The sequence below is a fragment of the Babylonia areolata genome, chromosome 19 (genome assembly GCF_041734735.1).
Source record: "Babylonia areolata isolate BAREFJ2019XMU chromosome 19, ASM4173473v1, whole genome shotgun sequence".
NCBI classification, from domain to species: domain Eukaryota; kingdom Metazoa; phylum Mollusca; class Gastropoda; order Neogastropoda; family Buccinidae; genus Babylonia; species Babylonia areolata.
In genome coordinates this window covers 10,585,507-10,597,594 of record NC_134894.1, presented here as the reverse complement: position 1 = coordinate 10,597,594, position 12,088 = coordinate 10,585,507, and the positions used below count along the sequence as shown (strand labels likewise).

At 43.2% G+C, this 12,088-nt stretch overlaps 1 protein-coding gene across 2 annotated transcripts in view; it reads left to right on the top strand.

The window, feature by feature from the left end:
• Window positions 1–11,857, top strand: part of LOC143293439 (rho GTPase-activating protein 21-A-like) — an 80,899-nt gene extending 69,042 nt beyond the window's left edge. For both annotated transcript variants that reach the window (XM_076604292.1, XM_076604293.1), the window contains exons 21-23: window positions 241–349; window positions 1,285–1,639; window positions 4,212–11,857. In XM_076604292.1, coding sequence (XP_076460407.1) covers window positions 241–349; window positions 1,285–1,639; window positions 4,212–6,171 — 2,424 coding nt within the window. In that variant the 3' untranslated portion in view covers window positions 6,172–11,857. The remainder of the gene's footprint in view (window positions 1–240; window positions 350–1,284; window positions 1,640–4,211) is intronic.
• The last annotated feature ends 231 nt before the right edge of the window (window positions 11,858–12,088 follow it).

Here is a 12,088-nt window from a genome sequence, read left to right as displayed (position 1 = left end):
AATGGACATAGATCTGTGACAAGTATCTTTCAGGTGGACCTCAGATTTTGCATTAAAAAAGAATATCTAAATTGAGCGTGAAGTGAACAGTACATTTTTTCCTCCTGTTCTTTCTTGTAAAACATGTACATTTTTCCTCCTTTTTTTCTCTCTTATTTTGGAGGCTGATTGTGATGCAGTATTGCATACAGTGTGTAGAATCATTTGATGATTGATACAAATGGAGAAGTGTGTTTGCAGAACGAATGGTTTTTTAGCACCTGGGCTCAGGATCATTTTGTGCCGGTTGACTCTGGGGAACACACCCACCCTTCAGCCACAGACACCCGCGTGGCCCGTGATGATGATGGCAAGTGTCGCTGACTTCACTGTCTGTCTGTCTTTTTTTTTTTTTTTTTCTGCTGCCTTGTACTGCAATGGTTGTTTGTTGTTTGTCTCCCTCTCTGCCTGTTTGTCTGTCCCATGTGTTTTTTTTCTGCCACAGTCAACCACTGCAGGCCCCAGTGTGGAGAACTTGGAGAGAAACAGCTCTTTTTCTTGATGCACCTGTTCACTGCCTACATGAAGGGTTGACCTTCCATACTGTAGTTGCGGCCATATTGCCTGCATGATAGTTTAACCCGTCATTGGGCTTTACCGGAATTTCCTTCAGCTGGAAAGAGCAATACCATCGTAACTGTTGTCCAACCTATATAAAGACTGTGTTTCAATCATGAATAAACATGGACACATTCCTGGTATGGTGTTTGGCGTGAATTGTGGCTCAAAGCATTGACCATCTGCCAGCCCAATCAGCGATCCAGTACGTACACAGCAGACGATAATTAGCAACCTTGGTTGACTTTGTGCAAGCAAAGGCATTCAGATAAGGAAACCGGTAAAAAAGTAACATTTCTTCAGACTCGTAACTTATCATCTGAAAATCATTCAAGAATCAGCACACACACACACAAAATGAATGTCTTGTTCTTTTAGTTCAGAGTTGCAACTTATAATCTGAACATTGTTCAAGAACAAAAAAAAGAGTCTTGTACAGATTCAGATCAAATGATACCCCTGAACCCACCTCCAACCCTCCCTTGAACTTTGAAAATTATTCAAGAGGCAAAAGCTAAAAGAAAATGATGTCTTCTTCTGATCTAGTGATATTTCCCCCACCCTCCATCCCCCTTGAACACTGAAATTTTTAAGAGCCAACAGTTAAAGAGTAAAAAAAAAATTAAAAAAATGAATGCCCTGTTCAGATTTAATGATATTTCCCAACCTCTCACTTGAACATTGCAGAGGATGCAGACTCTGCCATCAACACCAAGGAGATCATCTCCTCCATCGTGAACGCGGCCAACAAGAAGCTGAAGCTGCGGCAGCAGAACAAGAGCACGGACTCCCTGGACTTTGACACCACGCTCAGCCAGAACAGCAGCGACACCGTCACCACCGCCACCACCATCACCTCCACCCACTCCCAACGCCCAGCGGGAGGGGAGGAGAGAGGAGGAGGAGGAGGGGATGCCGGGGGAGAAGGAGGAGTGGGATACCAGGAGCGGAGTGTGGATGCTGCCATGGCCAGAGCCGCCATCATAGCCAAGTCCCAGTCATCGCTGGCCAAGTCCCAGTCATCGCTGGCCTCCTCTCGCAGGTAAGGGGATGGGGTTCTTTCGTTTTGGATTGGGGTTTTGGTTGTTTTGTTTCCTGGGATTGATTGGGAAAGGGGTGTATCATGTTTTCTGAACTGGCATTGTACAGGGTTCGTACAGAGCTATGGAAGCATGGAAAAAGTTTAGGAAAAATGAGAGGAACATTTCCAGTGCTGAAAAAGTCATGGAAGAAAATGTTTTGCCCTTCAGGGTCTGAAAATGTCACAGAATTTTGATAAAACCCTTGGACAGTACCATTCAACAAAGAGCTCAGTGCACTGAAAAACAAATGCGTAAAAAAAAAAGGAAAAAAAGGGAGAAATAGTTACGAAAAAAGTTACAGTGGGACATTCACCAATCTGTTTTGTCAGCGGTATAGCTGACAAATTTTTTATTGTTTGGCTTTGCGTTTAGTAAGGAAAATTTTTAGTCTGGTCCGGGGGGGAAAAAAGTATGGAATTTTATTTGGTCACATCTGTGGGAACCCTGTTGTACAATGTCTGTCATGTTTCTATTTCTTTGCACTAATCTTCTGTGTATGTAGTCAATTCTGGGGTGGATAGGGAACAGGTGTATTTGTCTTTCCTGTCAGCAATGTTGTATCTTTTTCATCACTTTGCATATTCTTTGCACTAATCTGAGCTGTGTATATATATTATGTTTTGGGGGTGGCTTGGGAAGAGTTGCATGTATTTTTCTGTTGGCATTGTATTACATCTGTCGTTTTGCCTCTGCTTTACACTAAACAGTGGGTCTCTTTAGCATGAGTTGCAGATGACCGGAGAATGATAAATAATGTAAAGCAATATTTGTGTTAAGAAAATGACATGGAAATAGGAGAGTATCGGTCAGGAATGTGAATATAAACTGTGTGAGTCAGATTATTGGGTTCTTTTGTGTGTGTGTGTGTGCTTTTTTTTTTTTTTTTTTTTTTTTTACACATCACATCTGCCAATTCTTGAATACAGGTACACAATAAAGAAGGAATCATTGTGGAGAAGTGAAAGGGAAGGAAGGCTCTTATTTAAAGCACATAGTGAGACTCGGCACCCAGAAAACTGAAATATTCAAAGGATGTAACTTAAATGTGGTGTTCATGATGAAATGATAATTGTTATCAACCTTTGAGCGAAAGGCAGAGTTCCAAGCTTGAGGACATGTCTGCTGTTGATTGTCTTCTAACACAATGTCCTTAGATTAGTATGACATTGCACATAGTATATGAAACAGTCCAACATGTTTGGGTTTTTTAAATATTTTTTTTTTAGTGAAATCTGTTCTCCATTAGTTTGTCATTTTTCTTGTCAGTTGGTGAGGGGTTGTTTGTGTATGCCTGAATTTAGATGTGTTTTCTTCCTATGCCTCAGCAGCCTGCTTTTTCTATCATTTTCTCATTTTCTTCATTCTGTTGTCCAAGTCCAGCCTTGAGAATCTGTCTGACTGGGACTGCTGTGCTGAATGCTTTATGTGTATAGATGTATTGCTTTCTTTTTGTTTGTCTGAGCATAACTTGATGTTGTGACAGTTGTTTTGCAATGTTGGTTTTGAATGTAGCCATGATAGTTGAGCAGCCACCAGAAAAGGTTAGTTTTGAACCAAGGTAGTATTAGAGGAGTGATTACATGCCATTACATATTAGAGTGCATGATAATGTGCCAGAGTTCTTGTTTGTCCACTGTTGAGTTATATCAGGACTTACAGTATATATATTTTTTTTTGTTTCTTCATTAATGGAACACAGAGAACACAGAAATCAGGACAGTTCTCTCAGGACACCCACTGATGAGGATAAAGTAAGTAAAGGATATATAGTGTCTGATGTAGTAGTTCTTTTAGGGTTTACGACTTTAAAGAGCTGTATCTTCTCTTCTATATTATAGTTAAATATCTCTTGGGAGGGATTACTCTGGCATGTGGTTGAACAACTTAAACGTTACTGTGTTTTGTAGTGATGAAGTTGATGGTGTTCCACTCTTGTTGAAGTAGAACTGGCACAACTGAGCAATAGTTCATGCCATTGCTGATGCTGTCATAACATGACAAACCAGGCAGGGTCATGCCTGTGTGCTGGAGGCGTCACTAGTGAGCAGCATGAGGGTGATACCATTCAGTTGGTTGCTACAGATGAGACAGCAAAAAAAGAAAAGAAGAAAGAAGGACAGAAAGGAAAAGTCGTTTTGCTCCTGTGAAGAAGAAACGATGATAGTTTTGACTGGTCTGAAAGTAGTCCAGAGCCTTCAAGTGCCTGCACAGGACAGTACTCTGACACTAGTAATCCTGAGACCACAGCATGCTTAGGTCTTAACACAGTTGTACACACACACCAGTGGGCTGAAGTAATAACTGTAATGTCAATTTCCTGCTTGAACTGGCACCTGTTATTTATAACTAAAGTGCATGCATGTTGGCAAATACGTTTCACATTGTTTCCATGCCAATCCCTGTTTGATTTAGTCCAGAAAGCCCTGAAAATATACATTTACATACATAAAATAGATAGTCATTTGACGTTGACCTACAGAATTTCCCTGATGAAATAATAGTACAATATAAACTGACTTTTTGTTGTTTCAGTGCATCAGAAGACTGCTTAGACCGCCACACTACAGCCCCTTTAGCGACCTCTGAGCCAGACTTCTTAGACTGGGATGAGCGCCATTACTATGTAGGTCGAGGTCGGCACCTGTCGGATGACACCCTGCTGGAACGTAGCGATGAAGTGGTCGGGGGGTCGGTCGGCTGGAAGACGCTGGACTGGCTGAAGCGTCTGGAGCAGGAGGCACGCACCATTCGGCAGCTGGAGGAGCAGCGGCAGCGAGATATGGAGCGACGGCGGCGCCAGCAGCAGAAGATCGAGCGTGAGCTGCAGCGCTCGCAGCGTGACCTGGAGATGGAAGACGCGCAGTCTGTGGAAGACCTGCTGGCCTGGTCGTCCGCTGCCACAACGTCCACCCCTGCCCCTCCGCCATCCAGCAGGTCTGGCTACCCATCACGTCCTCAGCCCCTGACCTCATCTGATGTGGCCACCTTCTCCAGAGAACAGGCAGAGAGGCAGAAACTGGCGGCTGTGGCACCCAGGTCAGCTGCCAAGCGGTTCCCTGAAACGGTCAGCGGGGGTAAATACTTTGTCAGCGTAGCCAACAGCCGGGATTCCTTTCTGCGCCCTGCCTCACTGGAAAACCTGGTGGAGGGGCACGCCCCGCAGTTTCCTCACACGGGTTCCCTGGAGAACATGGTTGAGGGTTCCCCGAGGGATGTGCAGCACTTTGGGCCCAACCCGGGGATCGGTCAGGGTGGTGGGGGGTTGCGGCATGGCTCCCTGGATTCCCTGCTGGACATGATGAGCTATGACCAGCAGGGAGGGGGGGGCTCCACAGACTCTGAGGACGGGTCTGACCTGCTCACCTCCCTCACCACAACTTTTGATCAAAAGCTGCAGATTCTGTTGAACCCAAAGTACCGCCTGTCGTCACGGCATGGCCGCCAGTCACACAGCGCTGCTCGACAATCAGGACTGTTTGGCATTGCAGAGAGCGGTCATCACGGGGTGGATGGGATGGGGGGGATCACACAGGGGAGGGGGAGGGAGGCGGGGTTCAGAGACCCCAGTCTGCACCGCGCGTCCAAAAGTGACACAAAGGTGGGCATCGCCTCTCGCTTCCAGCGGGGGGGCTCAGGTGTCGCTGCCGCCACCTCTGTTCCAGCCAGCACGGCCACGGCCAGCACTGTGGGGCGATACAGACCGCTGCCCGACTTTCGCAGCTTCTTGTCACGCAACCCACGTCCAGATGGGGGGACGGGCAACGTGGTGCTGACGCAGCCCCGCAAACTTACTTCCACGCAGACAGAAGGCGTCTCCTCCACCTCACCCAGCCGCGGCACCCCCACACGCTTGAGCGACGTTTTGCAGCAGAGCAGGTCACAAGCCCGGCCCAGCTTTCGCCCTTTCAGCAAGTCGGAGAAGATGGAAGTAAACACGGCATTGGCCCGTCTGGCCCAGAGGGAGGGAGGCGGAGTCAAGGACAGCAGCGGTCAGCCCTCCCCAGCAGCGCCTCAGGTCCTAGAAGCTGCGGTTGCTCCGGAGGGTGGACGTAGCCGATCCGGTACAGACCAGTCAGCGTCCTCCAGTGGCAGTAAAGGCACGGAGGGTATGGAGAGCAGTCACCCCAAGTCAGACAGCGGCTCTGTCGCCCAGGTGCCTTCTGCTTTTCCCCAAACTTCTTCATCCCAGCAGACCTCGGAGAGGGAGGGAGGGAGAAGGGGAAAGGGTGGTGGCAAGCGCCGCCACACGGTGGGGGGTGTGGGGGACCTGGAGCACTTCAAAGCCCTGCTGGCGGTGAGCGGTCCGGCCAGTGAGCCCCGCCCCTCGGCTTGGGAACAGCTGTGTCCTTCCTCGCATAGCCATGCGGTGTCCCTCCCTCCCGAGGGCCGCAGTCTGCAGGCCTGGATGCAGAAAGAACGCCTGCGAGGCAGCACCCCCAACCTGCTCACCTGTGACTTCCCCTCCTCCCCTTCCTCCTCCTCCTCCTCCTAATGTCTTGTCTAGACCTGTTGTCCGTAACTCTGTTTTGGATGGATGTATCGAACAGTGGAATCAGGAGAGAGTTGACCCCACAGTCTGGGCACGTAGGACTGTTGAGTTTTGGTTTATTATTTGGAAACATGAACTTCCTCCTATTTATGTTGAACGAACAAAACACAATAGAAACCAGAATGCGCTGATTTTGTGGCCTTCTGTGCTTTTATGGTTACTTCTGGGATTTCCACTCTCAGTCCTCTGTTGTTGATTTGGGTTTTTTGTTGTTGTTTTATTTAAAATGTAATCTTATTTTAATCATGGCCAACTTTCAACCAGTGCAGCGATGGAAGAAATGATGAAGCTGGCATGCAACAGTGTGTAAGTTTTAGGTCATATTTGCTGCTTAATGAACAGTTGGGAGGGTCTGGGCCTGAATAAAGAATAGTACAGTGTGAGCCAGGAGCAGGCGTGGGTGGCCAGTGTAGCAGTGATGATGTTGATGATCTCTGCTGGTTTCACCCACTCTGACCAACAGCCCAGTGCCAGAGAAGAGCAAGATCAGTCAAGTGGCAAACAGAAAGACACAAACAGCAGTACAAAGATGACAGATATGTGCAGCAGCATGAAGGAATAAGTGTGGTTTTGATGGCAGATGTATCAAGCCTTTGGCAAGCTTTTTTTTCTTCCTTTTTTTTTTCCAGGTTTCACTTGCATGGCATTTTGCACAAAGTTTTTGATGGAATGAGGATAGACGCAGAGTATAGCTGTAGATGTTGAGATCTGAGACTGGCAAACATTGGTATGTCTTTGTCAGTATATGGCAGATGTAGATATATAGATCTGATGTGCACTGTGGATGTAAATAATGATGATCGAGATCTGTGACACTGCTGTACAGAACTTGAACTTTTCATTTTTATTTATTTCTTTTATGTGAGGATTTTAAAAGACAGTGCGTGTATCAATCATAGGATACCGGAGGCATTAACTGTGTGGAGAGTTTGATTTTTAATGTTGTTTTTAAAATCATGGCTTAAATTTTTTGCCTTTAATTACAAGCTTTTGTCAGTGGACGTTTTGACTGCATAGAAAAGGTGAGTAAGAGGTGTTACACTGTGGTAAGTTTTTGCAGCAGATAATAGTGCATTTAAGAGATGGAACAAAAGTGAAAGTGATGTGTGGTGTGAAAATTTCAGTGTTGTAGTATGTATTTCCAGAAAGAAAAGATGAACAAACAAAAAACGATGGTAGCTAATCATTGTCAGTTATTGGGATTGCATTTATAAGGAGCAATGAACAAAAAAACTGACGGTAACAATATAAGAGGCAGTATTGCTGATTACAGTTCATGTGTGCTGTTACTTAGGAATGTATGTGCTGTATGGATCGAGAACTGTGAATGATGTGCCTTGACAGTGCGTTCTGCTTGTCAACTGGAATCTTCTTGCCGATGTCAGTGCTGAGCAGGTCAACCCTTGCCTCTGTGTGTGTGTGTGTGTGTGAGAGAGAGAGAATGTGTACAAAGGTGCATGTATATTTAAAAAAAAAAAAAAAAAATCTGTGTCCTGTTTCTCCTGGTCTCTATATTTTCCTGGTTTAATCAACAATCAGGATAGTGATACATACTTGTCTGCTAGTGCCCCTTGGCATATATGTGTGTGTGTGTGTGTGTTCTGCGCAGTGATAGTAGGTTGTTGGTTGACACGTTTCACACCATGTAAACCTAACTGTGGTCTCTGAGAGCCACCAATGAATATTTTGATAGTGCAAGCTTGTTTTTTCAGATCACATCACTACCAGGCTGTCTTCCAGCTGGTGCATTTCTCACATACCACACCTGCTCACCTGCTAATTTTCCGTCAGCAGCACTGGTTTAAGCTTTACTGTTCACATTTTTTACTTGCAGGTAGTATACTCATGCACACACAGTCACAGTATGTTTGGTTCTGTATCAGTTGTACTTTTGTGGGTGTTTTTTCCTGTGATGGTAACAACACTACTATTTCCAGAAGTTCAGAAATGCAAAGAATACATTAGAACTGCATTAGATTTTGCCTGGGGCATTTACACATAGGGGTTATCATTTACAGGCATCCTTAAATTAATACTGTATTTTTTCCAAGAACAGGAGCAGCAGTTCTTCAAGATATGTTTCTTCAGAGATCGAGTATAGTATTAATTAGGGAATAGTTGTTGGGAATAGCATTAATTAGGGGTTGATTATTGATATCTAACATCACTTTGTTTGCTGCCAGATTTGAAATAGATTGCTCTTCGTTTTGTTTGGTTGAGTATGTGTCAGGAAAGCTGTTACATTAAATGCAGTTGTGTTTTGGGCATGGTTGCCACCCATGAGTTCTTCCATTGCTTGAATACTTTCACATCACTGCATTATACAGTGTTAAATATTACTACTGTGTTCACTCTGACTGGAAATTGGTATAGCAACAGGCTGGCATGGTCTGGAGTAAACAGTTAAGCCAAGGACCTTTTTTTTTTTTTTTACATGCAGTATACATCATGAAATCATAATTAAATGAATTAAGAATCCAAGTTTTACATTTCATTACATTTGTGCAGTTTGTTTACGAAGTGTGTGTGCCTATTGTTGTTAAGGACGCTTTTATTATCAAATCAAGGTCAACAACTGAACAAGTCTTTTTAAGTTGGATGGATAATGATCTGATCTGAACTGTGGCTTCTCTCTTTTCCGTCATAAACATACAACCCACTTCCAGTCAAACAAATGCAGAGTGTTAAATTTGTCTCCCAACACCAGTGTGTCTGATGTTCTCAAAGTCTGTGAATCTCACGTGGAACAAATCATTTGAAAAAGAAAGCAAGATGAAGCAAATGGTGTTTGCAATACATGTGAAGATGCTTGCTGTTCCATTAAATTACATTGACTAATCCATGATGGTTTTTTTGGGGGGTTTTTAATCAATGAATGGCAAGCTCATGACATCCACTCAAATGAACTGTCATTAGGTGTTAGATGTATCTCATGGTTGACGTACTTAAGACAGTATTAAGTATTATTTCCTTAATATCTAGTACTTGTACTCTAGCAGTTTTAGTGAAGTCCAATAGACCTGTAGAATCAGATGTGGTGACTAGTCTTGACAGCATGTGAAATTGACAGTGCATGTGAGCTATCATGCATCATCCTCACCATTGCAACAGTGAAACATGTACAGGAACAAACAGCAAAAATGTGTTTATGGGGTAGGTGTGGGTAATTGCGAACGATCCAGTCAAAGCAACCACCTCAACGTGTGTACTGTAAAGATAATGTGTCATATGTCAAACATGGTTCTTTTGTTTTTGAAGGCTTTCTGCGACTGGTTGCACTTAAGAAAAGTTTGTCTGCTCATTCTTTTTAATGTTTTGTTGACGTTTGAAATAGCAAGGGTGCCCGAGGGTAAATGCGAACAGGCAAGTGTAATTGTGAATGATGGCTTTGGATACATGTAGACATTTAAAACATAAGCAGGTCTTTAACTCATTAGACATAACATTTTATTGGAACATCCCACTAGACTGTTGTATTGTTGGTTTTGATCACACATGCATACAGACATTTGAACACCCACACCCCACATCGCACACAAACGCACTCTTTTGAGAGTGCTCAGCAACTGTACAACATTGTTTGCAAATGGACTCGCTTCAGAATATCCTATGGTCTAATTGCAAATGACAATATTTTGCAGATTCCTGTTAAAACTGATGTTCTGATCTGTCACCAATATGCTTTCTTAAATTCTCCCAGCACTGGTAATGCGCATTCAACATATCTGATCAAATAAAACTATTTTTAAACTGTGTCAGAGTTCAAGTCCTACAACTTGCTTCCCTTGATTTTAGAATTTTGAGAGTACGTTTGTCACCTTGGTCAGCAGTAGTGCGCGAAGAGAAGAAATAGCACAGAAATAGCCAAAAATAGTTGATGTTTGACTGGTTCTTTGAAATGGATATTCAGTGAGGTATTAGGAACAGGTCAAAGCAGACATTAGATTGTAAAATGCAACCGTTAAGAATGCTTCGAAGTGGCGTGGCATACGAATCATTCGCAGTAACACGCTGTTTGCAATTACCCATACCTACCCTATTTATGGACGAAGTCCACTTTGTTTTGGAAGCAGCAGAAGTACTTTACAGTCATCCTAGGCATAGAGTAGAAGAGATGAGTACATCGATATTGTGTATCGTTTTGTGATTTTTGTTGAGCTGCCTGCTCATGCAGTGACAGCTTAAGGTGGGTGATGGCTGGTGCTGTGTTCATGGTCCTAAATGATGTAGACTTGTACGCTTGGTGTGTGTAAATTCTTTGTGTTCAGTGTGTGTGTGTGTCAGTGGTAATGCTCAGTCTTCATCCTCCTCTCAGGACCCAACAATGCTAAAGAACCGTTTTTGACCAGAGGTTCCATGGTGTACAGATCTGTATTGCTTGGAGACCCTGGACAGTTCAGCAGTGACTTCGAACTCAAGCTTTGTGACCGTTAGGAGGCATTTACAACATGACAACAAAAAAAAGGTGTATATGCTATGTCTTGGAAACATGAAATGACTGTATACAATGGACATATTATTTTCCAGTCATGGTCATTCTTTTGTACATAGTGAATGGGAAATAGTGTATAAATACAGTGTAACATTGTCATAACTGTGAATGCAATATCCAATGGTGGCACTTGGTGGTGATTCTGTGCAATGTCGTGAATTGGAAGCAACTGCAGGAACGGTGAGAAATGGAGGGAGATGGGGGTTAAAGGTTCAAGGAGTTGAAAGCAGTGTTGTTGTATTGTTTTTTGTTTATTTTTCTAGCTGCCTTGGTCACTTTGCATCAGAAAAAGAAAGCGGCATTGTCATAACAATTACAAGAAAAGAAGAAGAAAAAAGTGTTTGGTTATTGTTCCCAATTAGTGAAGCAAGGACAGATCAAAAATGTTCTATGTGTATTTTGTGGCTTTCGCTTTTATTTAGGACTTTTTAAAAATCAAGTCACAATTTGGAAAGGGTGGCTTTAAAATCTGAATGTATAGAATGCTCCCCATATGAAGAAACTAATCTCGATATCAAATCGTGAAAAATTCTGGCCATAAACATCTTGTCCCTAACGAGGATAACATCATGAAAAAAAATCAAAACCATTCACAAATTTTATACCTTTTTCTGCACCTCAAATGGTTTAATGTATCAGTGCTATCATTTGTTTATGCAACCAACTTAGTTTGCCTCACACTTTAGTTCTCCCCAGACGGTGAAAAGCACAAACACAGTATTACTCTCTCAGAGACACCCAGAATAATGAAAACAAATTCCCTTGTCTGGCATGCTGCGCTTAACTTATGTGTGGGGTCGACTGGCTAGTCTGGGTAATGATAGCTGTGTTCAGTTTTGTGGTGATGCTTTTTTGAATCGTTCATCATTCCTGTTAGACCTAACAACTAGTTTCATCATTACTTGGCTCCTGTCAGATTGCATACTGTTTGGTAGAGCGAGTCCAGCCACCACCACCCACCACTGATAATCATGAACGTCAGTCGCAAATTGAATGATCTTTTTGTCACTTTTTATGTGTTCAGTGTGTGGTTCACAAAGATTCTTGCTGACAGAATCCATTTGTGTGCTGTTCTGCTGAAAGAATGTTACTGTACCATCTGAATCTTCTGATTATAATACATAAATATGCCACTCATCTGAGCCTGTTGGTGTGTTTATTTGCTTGAAGAATGCATTGGTTCGTGGTCATGTTTTTGTTTTTTTTACTGAAAGCACATTTTGCTTGGAAAACATGATTTTTACTGAATGGACAAAGTAAAATGGAGGCACAATTGTGAGGATAGGGCTGTTTATTTCACTTGCATTCAGATTTCACTTGCATTCAGGACCTCAGACTGGTAAAATTTTTTTTTTTTTTTTTTTTTTT